Source organism: Pantherophis guttatus, chromosome 2 (genome assembly GCF_059756535.1).
Source record: "Pantherophis guttatus breed Tessera chromosome 2, ASM5975653v1, whole genome shotgun sequence".
In the NCBI taxonomy this organism is placed as follows: domain Eukaryota; kingdom Metazoa; phylum Chordata; class Lepidosauria; order Squamata; family Colubridae; genus Pantherophis; species Pantherophis guttatus.
Window position 1 is genome coordinate 370578 of NC_142064.1, and position 16895 is coordinate 387472.

A 16895-nucleotide genomic window follows, 5' to 3' on the forward strand; every position below is an offset into this window, starting at 1 on the left:
TCGTGGTTGTCCCAAAGGTGCTTTTTTCAAGAGGCAACTGGACTTTCTGGTTTTTCTCTGAAGATGTTTCGCTTCTCATCCAAGAAGCTTCTTCAACTCTGACTGGATGGTGGGGAATGGAAGGATTTATACTCCTTGCAGAGAGCTGGTCATTTGCATCCTTTTAGAGAGTCCTTAAGGTCACCTGGAGGTTTATCTGTGTCCTCAGGGTCACCTGAATGGTGCAAATGGAGGAACCTTCTTGGAACTATTGAAAGGACCATGTTGTAGATTGGAGATAGATGGTGTCGTATCCCTCCCCTTCTGTCGAGGGAGAGCTGTTCCGTTTTGACATAGATGGCCTCTTGGACCCCTCTTTCAAACCAGCAATTCTCTCTGTCCAAACTGTGGACTCAGCTGTCTCCAGAAGAGTGGCCTGTCTCTTTTGAATACAGATGGACTGCTGAATCTTGTCCTGATGGGTTTGTTCTTCTATGTTTTGCCAGCTCCAGTTCAAACACAGTTGTTTCCACTGCCAAAATAGTCTTTTTGTCCTGTCCCAAACAGAACAATACAAAGTGCTCACCTAAGAAAAGTTCACCTAAAAAACGGGAGGTGAGAAATGGGAGCTCTTCCCTCCCCATCAATGTGAGCCTTGAGGGTCTCTGCATCCCCTCCTCTTCACTGTGGAATCCACAGCAGCTTCACTTCACAAAGACTTTTTCCTTATCTCACTTGCTCAAAAGATCCCCAGGAATCAGCGCCTTCAGATTCCCTGCCCTCAACTGCAAAAGGTATAAAGATCTCTTCCTTTCTTGCCAAGCACCTAGTGATCCTTGAGTAAAGATTGGCCACTTCTCCTCCTCCTCATTGTTCCATGACCCACCAAGAACACCAGCATGCTGGCTCCCCCTTGCCTCCTTCTTCCCTCTGCTCCCTTGCCATGTTCTCATAGGGCAGAGGTGACCGAGCAGCCAAGCAAGAAGGCGAGGAACGCAGCCACTTCCCTCCTCTCATGTCACCCTCCCTCAGACGCCTCTTCCCTCAACATGCCTGGTTCTTGATATCTGAGGATTTCATCTTCTCAGCAATCTGGGAATTGTCAGGGTTTGGGCCTGACAATAAACCTTCTTGTAGATTCAATTAAAATATCAAATCGCGGCTCTCCGGGCCTGCATCTTGCGCCGCCGCCTCCACGCCGGGCAAGCGCACAGCCGGTCGGCGCGGCGGCCCCCAGGCCGTGGCGGGGGCGGAGCCTTCCTGCTCCGCGGGTGAGTGAGCGACGGCTGTGCCGGCCAATGGGCACCCGCGGCCTCCCCGGACAGCCTCTCGCGCCGGGCCAATCGGGAAGGCGCGGCACCCGGGCGGCAGCTGGCCCCGACGACGTCATGGCTGCGGCCACTTCTGCGGGAGCCCGAGCGCGGCGGCCCGTCCCGGAGCGGACGTCTCGGTATGGGCGGCGCGGCGCTCGGGCAGCTCCAGCTGCTGCTGCTCCAGCTGCTCGCCGGGCTCAGCCTGCGCCCGCCGGCCGGTGAGTGCGCGGGCGGGCGGGCGGGGGGAGCGGGCCTGACGGGAGCTGTCCGGGGCGCCTGGTGCTGAAGGAGCCGCCCGGAGCCCTTCGCCAGGAGCTCGGAGCTCTCCCTCGCCGCGGTGCTGAACGCAAGCCGCGCCGGCGCGGAGAGGCTGGGAGAGCTGCGGCGCTGCGGGTCACAGCAGCATCTTCCGCCCAGCTTCGCAGGAGATCCCGCGCCTTTCTGGAACGGGCTGGCCATCTTGCCTCCCAGCGGCCCTGCGCCTGCAGGCGGAATTTCCTTCCAGCCCTATGGCGGTCCGGCCAAAGACCCTGCGGTGCTAACAGGGAAAGGGCGGGAAGCAGCTGGGGAAGGGCAGCGGAGTGGGGTTTGAGAGTGGGAACCGCTCCTCTGAGCCCAAAGAGCCCTGGAGCAGGCCCTTAAAGGAGGACAAGGAGGCCCCGTGCCTTTCCACCCAGTCCTCAGGCAGCGTCTGGTACCCCAGGGGGCACCATTCCCCTTTGGCCCTGCCCTCCTTGTCTTCAGCTTCAGAGGCCAGGAGTCTTACTTTTTCCTATCCTCCACAGAGAGAGGGGGAGAGGGAGAGAGAGGTACCTGCCTGTCTGCCAACCAATGGCAAGGGCCGCCTTTCCTGTGGAACCACTGCCTGCCAGCTCTCAGGACTTTTAATGACCTGGTAGTTGATGGCTTTCATAAGGGAGCTCATTTTCAGGTGAAGGAATATTCTCTGATCTTCTTTGAACTTGCAAATATTGTTTCATGGCAGGGCTGCTCACATTTCTTGCCATGTGCCCTTGGCTCCAAACACACCTTCCAAAGGATGTGACTGATGTGTCTGCAGGCCATGGAGGTTCTTCAGGAAAAGCCCCCTTCTTTAGGAGGAAGCCCCACCTCCATCTTCCTTATGACCCTAGATAGTTTTTGGTGCTGTTTTGGTGGCTAAGGAAACTTGCAGGCTTTGGGGATTGTCCTAATTTATGCATCAGCTTTTTGTTCTCTCTGAGGATATTGAATGCACAAGCTCCCCACCAGAGCACATTTTACTTGTGTTTGTCTAACTGAAGCTCTCTGACTTGTTTCCTGGAAAAGACATGGGGGATGGGAGCATTTCAAACTCCACATTGAAAGTTCCTAGACTGCTCAAACTGAAAGGCAACCCTGAGGCCAAATCAAGATGTCATGGATCTGATGTCATGGACTGGGCCTTGATTTGCCCCCCCACCCTTTCCCTTCTCAGCTTCTATGCAGCCATTACAGACATGCATCTCTGAAGGACTCAGCCTGCTAGTAGCCAGCATGGGTTTCTTAAAAATGGATCATGCCAGACAAATCTTATATCCTTCTTTGATTGACTAAATTAATGGACCAGCAAAATACTGTGGCAAAGTATATTTGGGCTCCAGTAACGCATTTGATAAAATAGACCATCGCCTACTTCTTGGCAAGATAGAACAATGTGGGATAGACAGCATCATCACCAGATGGATTTGTAATTGGCTGACCAACTGGTTAACCAACTGGCTGACTGCATCTAGATGGAGGGGAGTATGGAGTGGGGTAACCTAAGGCTCTGTCTCAGGCCCAGGACTCTTCCACATCTTAACAAGTGATCTAGATAAGGAGATTGAAGCTCAGCAAATTTTGCAGTTGACACCAAGCCAGGAGAAATTGCTAACACTTTCGATGACAGAGTCAAAATCCAGAAGGAGTGTTGGGTCCTATCCAACAAGACACAGTTCAACGGTGAGAAAAGACTTAGGCAGAAAAATGAAATGCATAAGTATAGAAGGTACCTGGGTCGACAGTAGTAACTAAGAGGGATATAGGTGTCCCGGTGGACCACCACTTCAGTATGATCCAGCCATGTGCTGCAGCTGCCAAAAAAGCCAATGCAGTCCTGGGATGCATCAATAGAAGGATAGCATCAAGAACATGAGAAATTATAGTACCACTCTATACTGCACTGGTGAGGCCACACTTGGAGGACTCCATACAGTTCTGGTCACCATGATACAAAAAAGGATGTTGAGACCCTAAAAAGTGTGCAGAGAAGAGCAACAAAGATGATAAAGGGTCTAGAGCCATGATGGCAAACCTATGGCACACATGCCATAAGTGGCACATGGAGCCATATGTGCCATGTGCAAGCGTTACTCTAGCTCAGCTGATTTTTGGGGCTTCTGGGCCCACTGGAAGTTGGGAAACAGGCTATTTCCGGCCTCCAGAGGGCCTCCAGGGGGGTGGGGAAGGCTATTTTCACCCTCCCCAGGCTCCTAGAAAGGTTCTGGAGCCTGGAGAGAGTGAAGAACAGGCCTTCCAGTCCCACCGGAAGTCAGCAAATGGGAGGTTTCCGGTCTCCGGAGGGCCTCTGGGGGGATGGGGAAGGCTGTTTTCGCCCTCCCCAGGCTCCAAGAAAGCCTCTGGAGTCTGGGGAGGGTGAAAAATGGGCCTACTGGGCCCACCATGCCATCATGTGCCATGATAGCAAAAAGGTTAGCCATCACTGATCTAGACAGTAGATCATACGATGAATGGTTGAGGGAGCTAGGTATGTCTAGCTTATCAAAGAGAAGGACTAGTGGTGACGTGATAGCCATCTTCTGGTACTTGAGGGTCTGTCACAAAGGAGAAGGGATTGACTTATTCTCCAGAGCACCAGAGGGCAGGATAAGAAGTAATGGGTAGAAGCTTGTTAAAGAGAGATCCAACTTAGTAGTAAGGAGAAATATGGAATAGTTTGCCTCCCAGAGTTGTGGCTTTTCCATCGCTGGAAGTTTTCAGAAATAGACTGGACAACCTTTTGACTGGGATAGTATAGGGCCTCCTGCCTTGAGCAGAGGGTTGGACTAGATTAGAAGACCTCTGAGGCCTCTTCCTGCCTAGGATTCTATGTTCTGTGCTTCCCTTCCAGCCTATGTGCAGGATATTCCATTATTCTGTGCTTCTTCTAGAGCACCTAAGAAAGGAGGAGCACCTTGAGAAGTGATGTCGGTGGCGTAACTGTTCCATGCCTTGGTTGATGGCTGGGAGTGGAAGGGGGAGCCCTCTAGTACCCCAGCACCTCCTTGCCTGTGCTTCTCCCCTCTCCCCATCAGGCATGGACAGACTTCCCATGTCCCAAATGTTCTTGAGGCTAAAACTGATGACAGCACCAGCCAGGCCTGAATGACCCTTCAGAATTCAGGACCAGGCTGTCTCCCTGTCAGGGCACGTTGCAACACTGAACTTAAAATTCATGCCTGGTTGCTCTGTGAGTGTCCCTCATTTCTTCCTTTCAGGTTAAAATGGCATTGGGGAGTTTGTGGTTCAGCATCTCGTGGGAATCCAGCCACTACCTGGTGTGAGCCAGGCCCTCCGATTACGTCAGAATCCTTCTCTTTGCAAAGCCCACGGATGTTGTATGACTATCAGAATGGGATTTTGTTAGCCTGGTTTTAGCTATTCATATATATGACACTCCAGCTAGCCAGCCAGCTAGTTCTGTCTATTTTATTTGAGTGCTGTCTCTTTTTCAGATTGACCCGTGAGCTGGACAGGTGTAAATAAATCAAACGCTGCTCCAGGCAGCAACAGTAGAAACAGAGAGGCCCAGTTCTTCTGGCTGCTTTGGGCTTCCCGTGAAGCCTGTTTTTGCCTATCTAAGGGGGCTTCCACCTACAGTAGCTGAGCCTTGTTGTGGGTGTGAGTCTAAGCCAGGCTTATGAAGCCGAAAGCCAAAGGCGATCTGAGGACAGGCTGCCTTTCATTCCCGTTGGCTGAGTGTAAATGAGCCACAGATCTTCCTAGCTGAGAGCTGAACTCTGGGCTCCTGCCACTCTGTGCTTGGCTGTTTGCTTGCAGGCATTTCATGAGCTGGCAAGGTCACATTATCAGTGCTCTGTGCCCTGATGATGTTTCCAAATCGGGTTGTGAAATATTTGCAAGCAAGCAAGTGTGCAGACACACACCAAGGACTCCAGGGTTAATTATCCCTTCAGCTTCCCCAGAACATCTGAACCCTCTAACCTGGTGGGAACCTGTGAGGGGGTTTTCCCTGCAGATGCAGCCCACCCTTCTTTGTAGCCCACTCACTTATCTGAAACAGAGAACTCTTCAGTCCATGAAAGACTCCAACCACCGAGAAGGAAGAGGCCTAATGGAGCTTCCCCCTGGGACGATTGGCAAGAGCACCTTGGAGGCGAATGTCCACAGCTAGAGTCCTGGGAGGAAGCCTGAAGGGGGATTCCCTGAATAAGCTGGGCATGTTTGACCTTGAAAAAGGACAAGGGGGGGAATAAAATAGCCATTTCACTATTACATTTATACACTGTTTACATTTATTATAGCCATCCTCTCCAACAGACTCTGACTGGCTTGCAATAGTAAGCTAAACCATAAACAACTCCCCACCCCAGACCAAATCCAGTCATTAAAACACAGCTGAAAAGCCACCACCAGCCCCACAGACGAACTCACCCCAGAGTCCCATACAGAAGATGGCCCCTGCCTGTTCTCTCTGACTCCAGAAAGCAATGGATCCCGGTTACAGGGAAGCAGCTTTCAGACCGAATTCCAGGGGTATCAATCAGATACCACAATCCTGGTTGTGGCTTTCACCCAGGCACAAAAGGGAACTGGGTCCTATGGGGAAGAAACGCACGGAGAAGGCAGAACACTCTTCTCTGCGGAGCAGGGCTCCTGAGCAGGGCACCTCCGTCTACTCCAGGAAGTGAGGTCCCAAGGGGGGAGAGGGAAACCTGAGGCAACAGGCTGGGCTTCCCGGATGGAGAATCTCACAGACGGACAAAGGTAGCCTCTCTAGCACACTGATTTGCCCAGTGATGCTCTCTACACAGAGAATCTCTCTTCCAGTTTGCCATGAGGCAGGGTGTGCATGTACATGCGCTCACACACACATCTCCAGTAGGCTGCCTCTGCCCTTGGTCCCATCTCTGAGTCTTGGCAGAGGGTGAAGAATGCCCACTCACCCAAGGAGCAGCCCTTCCCATCTTCTGCCTACTGGCTGGTGACATCATTCGTCCTCTCCCTGTCAGAAAGGAACAGGCCCTGCTTTCCACCCAGATAATCTGGGGCAGCCAGAGTGTTGTGGGTGGAGGGTTGCTGAGTGGGGAGGGGAATAGACAGCTGACAGGAGTTGAGTAAGTGCTTGGCCAGCTCAGAAGATGGCAGGCCAGGCGGGCACCATTGTCCTTGCAACTGGACTAGAGGCTGCTAGGCGTCCTCGGAAAGGCCAGTTCCAGGATCCTCTTGCTGCAAATACGGTGCGGAAGGGCACCGGAACCTCTTCTAGAAGGCAGGCCCAGACGATCCTTATGGGGAAGGGTACATCTGCTTTGAGGGGGGGGGTAGCTTCTCTGATCTTAGGCCAGCTGAGCCTTCTGGGGCGGAGTCTTCTCCGCACAGAACTTTCTGCTGGTTCGCCTTGGAAGCGCTGCAAACCCGTTTCGCAGAGGCGGAGAGGGCGGGTGAGAAAAGCGCCTAACCGCATCTTCGGCCCGCGGCTCACTGTCCTTCAGCCGCCAGAGGCTTTCCAGGTCTGCGGGATGGGTGGCCGGCCCTTTGGGGAACCAGCTGCCCCCTCGCGGCTTGGGCTGGCTTTGCTCCCCTGCCCTGCCTAGCAGCCTCCGACCGCCCTCCGCCCTGCCTCTCTTTCCCCAGCTGGGCTGTTCGTGACCGACTACTTCACCCGGACGCCCCGCAAGCTGAATGCCTTCCGCTCCTTCACCAGCCTAGAGCTCTTCCATTTCCGCATCCCGGAGGACACGGCGGTGGCCGTCTGGAACCTGGTCACCTTCAAAGAGCAGGGCGGCAGCCTCGGGGACCGATGCCCGGACCGGAGCATCACCGTGTGAGTCGAGGCGGGGGTCTTAGTCCGGCTGCGGGGCCTTCCGGGTTCGCTTCTCGGCGCTGTAACGCTCCCGTTTCTGTCCGGGGGCTCTTCAACCTTTAACCGGCCCCCATGCCCTCCAGGGAATGGCCGGGCCCCTGCGGGATTCGCAGGCCGCCCAAAGCTTTAGGCCCCGAGTTTACGAAGACTCTGGAAACGGAAGTTTGCGCTGAGGGGAGGGAGCTGGATGTTTGGTTTTGTTAATTTTGGGGCCGATTAAAGGGTGGCAGAACCCTTATGAGGTGCCAGGATAGGGAAGGGGAAGCTTTCCAGGCCCAAAGCAGAGGGCTGGCTTCCCATCCTGGCAGAGAAATGTGAACTCTCCAGCTCCCTCCTCCTCTTGCAGTCCGTTCCCACCAGGCCAGCCCTCCCCCAACTCAGTGCCCGGGCTCTCCTGCCTCCAACTCTCACCTTTTCTCTCTGAGCAGGTATTTCCGCTCAGGAGCACCACCAGTCATTAACCCGCTGGGCATGCACTTCCCCAGGGACACAGCCGTGCCTGGCTCCTTTGCCCTCACGCTCACTTGGACGCTACCCAACCGGACCACCGGAGTCTTCAACATCACCAGCCCCCTGCCCGGGGACTGGTTTCTGGCTGCCCATTTGCCCAAAGAGCAGGGCAAGATCTCTGTCAAGGTGAGTGCGGGCTGCAGGAGGGCAGATCCCTGGAGGATCTGGGAGAGCCAGTCCCAGGGAGAGAGCAAGGGCAGATAATCATCTACACGAGGCAGAGATAATGGAGGTTGTGGCCCAGTTCATGGCACCATGGAATGAAAAAGACCAAAGAAGATATGATGCTTGTAACCCCCTCCATAAAAAATGCCTGGGGAGGGAGAAGGCCCAGGAGACTGCTGGGGTGTCTGGACTTCTGAGGGAAGAAGCCTTGGTTGGGGCAGGGGCAGTTGGCATACGGGTGAGCTCCCTGACCCACTCAGTTTGCTCCTCCATGGAGACAGCCCAGAATGAAGGGTTAGGGTGGGGAATGGGAGGCAGTTCTCTGCCTCTGCTCTGGAGGGGGGGATTTGAGGAGGGGGATGATGCAGGGATTACATAAGGGGTTCCTTGTGTGGGGAGAAGCCACAAGGAGGGCATTTGCATCACACCTATCTCAAGGGCAGCCACCGGCCCCTGACTCTTAGGTGAGGCCCATGCAGCAGCTTCAGGCCATCTTGCAAGGCTGGGCATACGGATGGGGGACAGTTGGACTTGGCTGGGGTCTTCTGACAGGGCCCCCTTCCCCCCACAGGGACTTGCAGAGGACTGCCAGTATCTCTTCCAGCCGCAGCTCATCGTCCAGCGCCTGGTGGGCATTGCGGTGCTGCACCCAGGCTATGAGACTGAGCACCTCCTCTCCCCCCACAATCGGTCCCTGCTGTACAAGTAAGTGTCATGGCCAAGGAACGGGGCTTCTCTTGTGGTGTGGGAAGTGGGCACAAGGGAATAATGAGGTGTCCCAGGTGTTTCCAAGGTAGCATAAAATCTCACGAGGGGACCAGGAAAGCGGGAGGGAAGCCTCCGTGAGGTGGTTGATAGAAAACACACCTTTCCTGCAGAGAAAGGATTGCAGGATCTGCTCCTTCCCACCCCACAAAACCTCCTCCTTCAACTCTTCCCCATGTGCCTCTGGCTGAGGGGGCTTGGGGGATGTCGCCAAGAAGTTTGAATGAAGGAGGCCCCCACTGATCTAGCCAGGGGTCCCCAGTGATGCCCCCACAGACCCAGCCAGGGCGTCAGGTTCACACGCGGCTCCCAGTTAAAAAATGGTCACCTGGAAAGACAACCGTTTTGGGTCCAGGGTCCACTTTGTTGGCAGCAAGAGGCATGCTGGGAAAGTCATGACATCATTGGGGAGGGCAGGGGCTTTGGAACGGATGAAGGTCAAAGAAGAGGGAGCCCTCCCTTCCCCCAGTGCTCCCAACATGCAGAAAAGGCTGGCTGAAAGATTGGCCTGCCTGTCCTGGGCCACCTCTGGGAGGGGCAGCCAAGACGACCAGTTGCCCATCCTGATACGGGGCAACGAGATTTCCTTTGCCCACAGGGTCTTCGTCCCCAGCTACACCTCCAGGGTGCTCCTGCAGTTGCGAAGCTGCCACAGAGGCAACCAGAGTGCACCAGGCTGCCCACTGGGACTGAAAGTGCGTGGCAAAGCCCCCCCTCTGCACAACTCCACAGCCGTGGACTGCCGAGAGCAGCTGCCCTGCCGCCTCGTGCTGGAGCGCCCCTTCTGGCAAAACTGGTACTTTATCCTGGTGGAGAAGCTTCTGCCGCTGCCTGACCGGATCAGCTTCCAGCTGGGGGTGCAGCTGAAGGGTGAGCTGGGCCCACGAGGGATGGAGCTGCTGGGGTAGGAAGCACCAGCTCCAGGCCTCAAGTGGCACCTGGGGATGTGGCATGGAAAGGGCAGCGCAGAATTGCTCTTGGGAGACTTCACGGAACTGAGCAAGCTCACCTGGTGGGATGCATTTCCTAAACTGAGCCCCCCTGGTTCCCAGGACACAGATGTGAAGTCATCTAGGGCCCATCCAGCCCCCCCCCCCCAGGTAGCAGGCTGAATGTCAGGGATAGAGACCAAGGTGGGCTTGAGGGGGGCATTAAACCCAGGGAAGGTGGGGGGAGGAGGCTGACCGCCTTTGTCCTACAGAGGGCAGAGAAGGCCTGGGCAATGGGGGAGGGGTGCTACTCCTCTGGCACTGCCAAGTGGCAAAGCGCTTGATCTCCCACCTCCCAGGTCAGGCAGAGCGGCTTCAGGTGGGAGTCCCTGATGAGGGGAGGGAGGGGACCCCACGGGCCTCAGTTGGCTCCCTTCTCTGACCCTTGTGTGAAAAGGACCCCTTGGCAGATGGTTCCGCTGGGACTGGATCCAGGGCTGTCTTAACGCATGGGCCTGATGGGCACTTGCCCGGAGGCCCCACAAGCATAGGGGCCCCATATTAATCTGTGAATGTTAGCTCTTCAATGCACCTTGTATCATATAAATACAGCAACATATTTATTAGATTTTACTGCATTTTTAAATTAATACTAACATGCAAATATATGTTTAATTTTATTGACCATTTACACTTTTGTTCCTGTGAGTAGTTGTTGTAAGGGCCCCAGTACACTGCTTTGCCCGGGGCCCATAATGCTGTTAAGATGGCCCTGTCCCAAAGAGGGTCTCCTGGAGAATGAAGGAGGCTGTCCTATTGAGGGCGGGAGGGCTGCTGGAATGAGGGGCTGATGGGTGGGCCACGATCCAAATGCCCCCCTTCCTGTCTTTACAGACTGCTCCCGGACTGGCCTGGGGGAAGCCCAGCTACCTGCCTCCCACTTGAACATGCCTCACTCCTTCGGCTCCCCAGGAGGGCTGGCCCTGGCGGACCTCCTGTCCCCCTCCCTCCCCAGCAGCTTCCAGCCCCCAGCCACCCCCACGCCCCCCAGGCCTCCCAGTGGTGGGGAGCACTGCTGGCCCACCCGGCCAACTCTGCGCAACGAGCTGGACACCTTCTCGGTGCACTTCTACATCTTCTTCGGGCCCAACGTGTCAGTGCCCCCTGACCGGCCAGCCGTCTTTGCCATCAACCTCCTGCCCGTGCTGGACAGCGGAGGGATCCTCAACCTGGAGCTGAAGCTGAATGTGGTGCGTCCTTTTGGCAGGTCCGGGGGGGGGGTTCAGTGGTCAGTGGCTGTGGGGCACAGAAGAAGCTGGGCGGCCAGGGGGTGGGAGCCCAGTGCCCAGGTGCAGGCAGGAGTAGAGAGACAGCCTCCGTGACTGACTTCTTCCGACCACCCTCTGCCCCAAAGGGGAGCCCCGAGGCAGCAAGGGGGCAGAACTGAATGTGGGAACGAGGGGAGACATGGAAATGTTTGTGGTGATGATGCAGCCTCGTCTCTCTTCCTTTAGTCTTCTCTGCATGGGGAGAATGCAACCATCTTTGCGTGCTTGAACCACGAGGTGCCTTTGGCCTCAGAAGGGGACTCCTCAGTGACCTGCCAGACAGGTAAAGTCAGAAACCCCCCCCCCATCTACAGTGACCAGCGAGGACTCTCCTTGCAGGGGGGCTTTGCTGCACAACCAGAGGGGCAGCCCTCGCATGGCAGGCAAGCTGCCCTCAGCCGCTGGTTCTCCTTGGCAGAGCTGCTGGCTGGGTTCCTGCTGTCCATCAACGCCGCCTCCCCCTTCACCCGACTGCGGATTCCCTACCCCCAGACGGGGAGCTGGTACCTGAGTCTGCGCTCGCTCTGCACCACGGACCAAAGGTAGGGCAGCCTGGCGGGGCATCTCCCAAGAAGCAGCAGAAAACAGAGAAGGCAAGCCTAGTTGGCCTGAGTTGCCCCTGTGCCTGCTGCTTGGGGTGGTCCCAGTCCATGCCCGGAGCTGGTGGTGAAGAACCCTCCCTGTCTGGGAAAACCTCCCCTTTGGAAAGCAGTTGTTTCTCTTTTCCACCGGCTGGGAGGGCCTCCCTCATGCCCGGCAGCTGGGAGAAAACTACGCTCAGTAGAGGAGAGACAATGTGAGTGGTTAATTTTTCTCTTTGCCATTTATGTTGTGCCACTTTGAGTGAAGGGTGATCCTCCTGTCAAAATGCCCAGCTAAATGTTTTGAGGAGTGACGGAATCCACATCATAGAAACTTTCCAGAACGCCCCACTATGATATCGGTGTTGTGACAGAGTGGGAGGCTCCCCAGCTCCTATGGGCCTCTCTGTGGGGCTGCCAGGGAGGGGTTCAGCTGTGGGGGAAGCACCCGATGCCCTCGTCTAGCAGGAGGCAGCCATGTGGTGCCCGCAGAAGCAGCTGGGAGCTCTCCCATAGTAAGGGTCTTAGCTCAGTGTGCCAAGACTCTTACTGGGTCAAAATAGCATCCCAACCAGAAAGGTAGACTAATATCTTTTATTTACGCATAAGCAAAGGATAGGTTTCCCTCAAGTAGAAGGTGGAAAGGGGAAAAAATAACTTTATATACACTTTAAACATATTAGGCTTGGAATGTGTTTTTCAGTTGGTCGGCACCATTTCAACCATCAAACATCTAGAGAGTATGCCCAGAAGCTATACATGTACCATGTAACATGTATTATCCCATAATACTTTTAGCATTGTTTGTTAATAACTAACTGAATATTCAAGAGGTGTGGTTTTGCCATTATAATGAGTTTTTGAATTACTACAGTTCACTTTCCTATACAATTCTACGAGTTCTGTATTCCACACAATTTCTTCATACTTCAAACAAACTAGAAACAACAAAGGCAGCTCCTTGTTACTCAAAGAGGCCCCTTTCTTGCTCCCATCAGTAGGAGGTCTGGCAGTTCTTGGGTGACACATACCCCACACTCACACCCCTGGAAGAAGAGATCTGGATCCCCCCAGCTAGCTGCTTGTGTCCTGCCCCCCCACCCCCAGCGCCAGAACTCAAGCTTGGCTCTTTGTCCACTGCCTGGCCGGGCGTTCTCCCTCTAGGCACATGGGCCCAGGTGCCTGGCCTCAAGCGGCAGGTGGGATGCTGCCAGGACGCTCCCTCCCGACCCAGCCCCCCTCCTTCCCTGCAGGTCTTCGTCCTGTGGGAACGTGACCGCTGAAGTGTACTTGCGTGCCTTCCTCTCGCCCTGCATAAACGACTGCGGCCCCTACGGCCAGTGCAAGCTTCTGCGCACCAACAACTACCTGTATGCAGCCTGCGAGTGCAAAGCAGGTGAGTGGGCAGTGGATTGGCCTGGCCCCCAGATGCTGTCTGGGGGGAGAGGGGTTCCATTCCCACCTTGCCCTGTCTCCAGGGCTGCTGCTCTTCTGACAACTGCCAGCCCCTACTGCCTGGTCACTCCTAGCTTTGGAGGGGGAGGGAGGAAGGCCCCCACCAGAGAGTCCCTGGGGATGGGCTTTGAAATATGGTGGGGAGAGCACACTCTCTTGGGGCCGTCCCTGATGCCAGTTCTTGCCCGCAGGCTGGAGCGGCTGGGGCTGCACCGACAATGCGGCTGCCTTCTCCTATGGCTTCCAGCTGCTCTCCACCCTCCTCCTGTGCCTGAGCAACCTCATGTTTGTCCCACCAGTGGCCATTGCGGTGCGGACCGGCTACCTGCTGGAGGCAGCCATCTACATATTCACCATGTTCTTCTCCACGGTGAGGACTGCCGGGGATGCCCCCCTGAGACAGAAGGACAGGAGGGAGGGGGAGGGCAGGAAGGTGCAAGGGGCTCACCTGCAGTTTGTGGTCACTCGGGGGTGGGGGGAGAAGGTTCTGAGTGGCCCTGGTGCTGCCTGCTCTGATGTGCAAACTTCTCTAACTTGGTTTTCTGCCCCAGTGGCTTTAAGACGGGGATTGGCCAGCCACTCAGCCTCCTGGGTGGAAGGAGGGGGGGTCTCCCACCCGGTTTCTAGTTCCTGTTGACCCCCTTAGTTGAATGAGCCCTGAAGGAGCCCTGTAGTCCTCTGGGCCAAAGACTTGGCTCTTACTGGCAAAGCGAAAAGCCTCTCCAGCCCCCCCTCCCACAGTAGCCACAATGGCCGGTCCAGCAGCCCGGCATGCCAGAAGAGCCTCCTTCTCCCCTCTGGTCCAACTCTGAGTCCTGGGGAGGGTGGCTCTATCTCCCCCCTGCATCCGGATCTTCTTGCAAGGTCACTCAGCTGCTCCCTCAGCCCCTCTCTCAGACGGAGCCCCCTGCTTCATGTAGTCCCTGGGGGTCTCAACTGGAAGGGAGCCCCCAAGGGCAAGGCCAACTGGCCAGGTTCCAGGGTGAGGAGAAGCCGGGTTGCTGGAGGGGCTGGCCCAGGTGGGGGCAAGCGATCAGTCCCACTCCTGATGGAGTGATCCTTTCTGCCTCTGCCAGTTCTACCATGCGTGTGACCAGCCGGGCATTGTGGTCTTCTGCATCATGGACTACGACGTCCTGCAGTTCTGTGACTTCTTGGGCTCCCTCATGTCCGTCTGGGTCACCGTCATCGCCATGGCCCGCCTGCAGCCCGTCATCAAACAGGTAGTGAGAAGGAAGGGGGCAGGGCTGCTCAAAGGAGCAGCTGGGAGCCCAGGCTGGAAGCAGGCGGGGCCCTGGGAGTCGGGCTGGTAGAGCACCACACGCCCTGGGCAGGGAGATGGCGAGCAGGACCACAGAGTGCCCGGGGCGGCAGCAGCCCCACCCCTCCCCAGGGTGTATCGCAGTGAGCCGATCCTGGCAGATTCTGGGCAGGAACCAGAGAGCATAACAGAGGCTACGCAGTGCCCTGCAGGACAATGCCTCGGCCAAGGAAATAGGAACCAGGGACCAGCTTGGCAAAGGATCCGAGTCCAAGGGACTCAGCCGGTAGGTCAGAGACCGCTTCCCGGAACGGGTCAACGGCCCTTCTTGGTCCAGCCTCCCTCACAGGGTTGTTGTGTGGGAAAGAGGGATCACTATGGCTGCTGCCCTGGCTCACATAAGGAAGGCAAGAAATTGTCATAATCTCACCCACCCAGCCCCGGGAGTAAACAAACGCCCCAGGGCAAGCTCCCTCTCCCTGTGCTGTTGTGCCAGTGGGGGGAATAGACCCAGTCTGCTTCTCTGGGTCAGAAGGGGAAGGGGCTGTGGGGCCCTCCTCCCCTTCCAGGAGAGCTCCAGCATCCACCAGGCTCAGGACCTGTGGGGAAGGAGGAGGAGTGGTGAGCCTGGCATGCCAGCAAGGCAGCGCCAGGGCAGGGGTGCTGCTGCCAGCCACCTGTAGGGCTCAGGGCTCGCCTGCTGGGCTGACCCTTCTGCTGCAGGGAGGGCTGGGGAGGCAGGCTGATCTGGGGACAGCTGAGGGCACGGGGGCCACTCTGCCCGGCTCTCCTGAGGCGGTGCTTCTGAGCCAGCAGACTGACCATAAGAGTGACTCCCTCTGCTTCCCCTGGGCAGGTGCTGTACCTGCTGGGAGCCATGCTCCTCTCCATGGCCCTGCAGCTGGACCGCCACGGCCTCTGGAACCTGCTGGGGCCCAGCCTCTTTGCTGTGGGCGTCATGGCCATCGCTTGGGTAAGGACCCCGGGCCTCCCTCCCCTCCCCTGGGTCCCCAGAGGCTCAGCTGCCCAGCCTCGCTGTGGGGCTTCCAGATGGACAGACCTTTGGACACTCGGCAAGGGCCTCGGACACCTTCAGTGAATCGGAGAGCTCCTTCAAGAGGCAGCCTGACTTTGGGGGAGCAGCCCCCTCTATGCCCTGCAGAAGAGAGGCTGAGCCCAGGACACCAGAGTCTCCCTCCAAGCCAGGCTGCCCACGCCTGCTCCCTCAAACATGGGGGTGGGTGGGTGGCAGGACTTGATTTTCAGCAAGTATTGTGGCCAGTATTGTACTCCCTCCTGTGGCAGGGCGGGGGTGGCCGGAGCTCCGCAGAATGGGTGACATGCACGAGCAGCCACTCCTTGGCCAGGCTGCCCCCTGGACTGGCTCCAACCTTCTTCTGCCTGCAGACGGTTCGCAGCATCCACCGGCGGCATTGCTACCCACCCACCTGGCAGCGCTGGACCTTCTGCCTCCTGCCCGGAGCCCTGATTGCCGCCTCGGCCGTGCTGCTCTACGCTTTTGTGGAGACGGAGGAGAACTACTTCTATATCCACAGCATCTGGCACATGCTGATTGCTGGCAGTGTGGGCTTCTTGCTGCCACCCCAGGCCAAGGCGGAGGCATCCGAGCTGGTGGGACCCCTGCCTCGCCGGAAGGGCTGCGGCTACCAGCTCTGCATCAACGAGCAGGAGGAGCTTGGCCTGGTGGACCCGGGCAATGCTGGCACTGGCGTTTCCATCACCAGTGTCTGCACCAGCTGATGCAGGGCGGTGGCCTAGGGGACTTCAGACAGACGGGCGGCCAAGATGAGAGCCTCCCCCCAAGCCAGACCACTCTTGCTCTGGACTCTGTGCCAACTATGGACCCCTCCACTCTTGGCCCAGGGCCTCTGGTGCCAAGGGAGGGGAGACTGTCACGTGCCTACCTGCCTGGATGCCCAGGGATGATGCAGAAGAGGAGTCTTTCTTCCTCCCCCCAGTTCACAAGGCTCTCCCACCATGCCCTTCCCTTGCGCCCCCCCCTCCCAATATGCACACACTACACTGGAAGATCATTTCTGGAGAGAGGCAGAACAGCCCCCACCCCTGCAAGCTCAAGGCCTTTGCATCCTCAGAGGGGCAAAGCAGCAGCTGCTTCTGGCTTCAGAAGTCTGGGGCTCCCCACAGGAAGGCCAGGCTGCTGCCAGTGCCCCCCTGCCTGTCTGAGGGGACAGTGCCTCCATTCCCGCACCCAGCCATAACATTAGCGCCTCTTGAGTTTTGGCTGGGGTGGGGGCAGGAGGGCTGGCCCTGAGAAAGTGCCTGGCTTCAGACATGTTGAGCCAGCGCCGCTCCCCCGAGACCCACGTGCAAGGTTTCCCCACAAGTCATCCCCGGCCTGTGGAGAGCCGCCCTCCTCACCGAGATCCAGGTGTTGGGGTAGCCAGGGCCTGCCCACACCTGGAAAGTTCTCTGGGCACCGTTCCTTTCCCACCTCCCTGCGGAAGCTGGCAGCCCCCCACAT

General features: G+C 56.9%; 1 protein-coding gene across 1 annotated transcript; it reads left to right on the top strand.

The window, feature by feature from the left end:
* The first annotated feature begins 1355 nt into the window (after window positions 1-1355).
* On the top strand, window positions 1356-16732 carry TMEM8B (transmembrane protein 8B). The gene is made up of 13 exons (XM_034441901.2): window positions 1356-1510; window positions 7170-7359; window positions 7827-8034; window positions 8645-8778; window positions 9437-9708; window positions 10662-11017; window positions 11282-11378; window positions 11514-11637; window positions 12930-13072; window positions 13323-13501; window positions 14208-14354; window positions 15249-15365; window positions 15800-16732. The coding sequence occupies exons 1-13, from the start codon at window positions 1432-1434 to the stop codon at window positions 16151-16153; spliced, it is 2400 nt and encodes a 799-aa protein (XP_034297792.2). The 5' UTR covers window positions 1356-1431; the 3' UTR covers window positions 16154-16732.
* The last annotated feature ends 163 nt before the right edge of the window (window positions 16733-16895 follow it).

What these genes read in the sequence shown, in the direction of transcription:
- TMEM8B (XM_034441901.2), top strand. Translation starts at nt 1,432, where the DNA reads ATGGGCGGCGCGGCGCTCGGGCAGCTCCAGCTGCTGCTGCTCCAGCTG. An exon ending in AGGGCAAGATCTCTGTCAAG is followed by an intron (nt 8,035 to 8,644) that starts GTGAGTGCGGGC and finishes TTCCCCCCACAG; the next exon opens with GGACTTGCAGAGGACTGCCA. An exon ending in GCTGGGGGTGCAGCTGAAGG is followed by an intron (nt 9,709 to 10,661) that starts GTGAGCTGGGCC and finishes CTGTCTTTACAG; the next exon opens with ACTGCTCCCGGACTGGCCTG.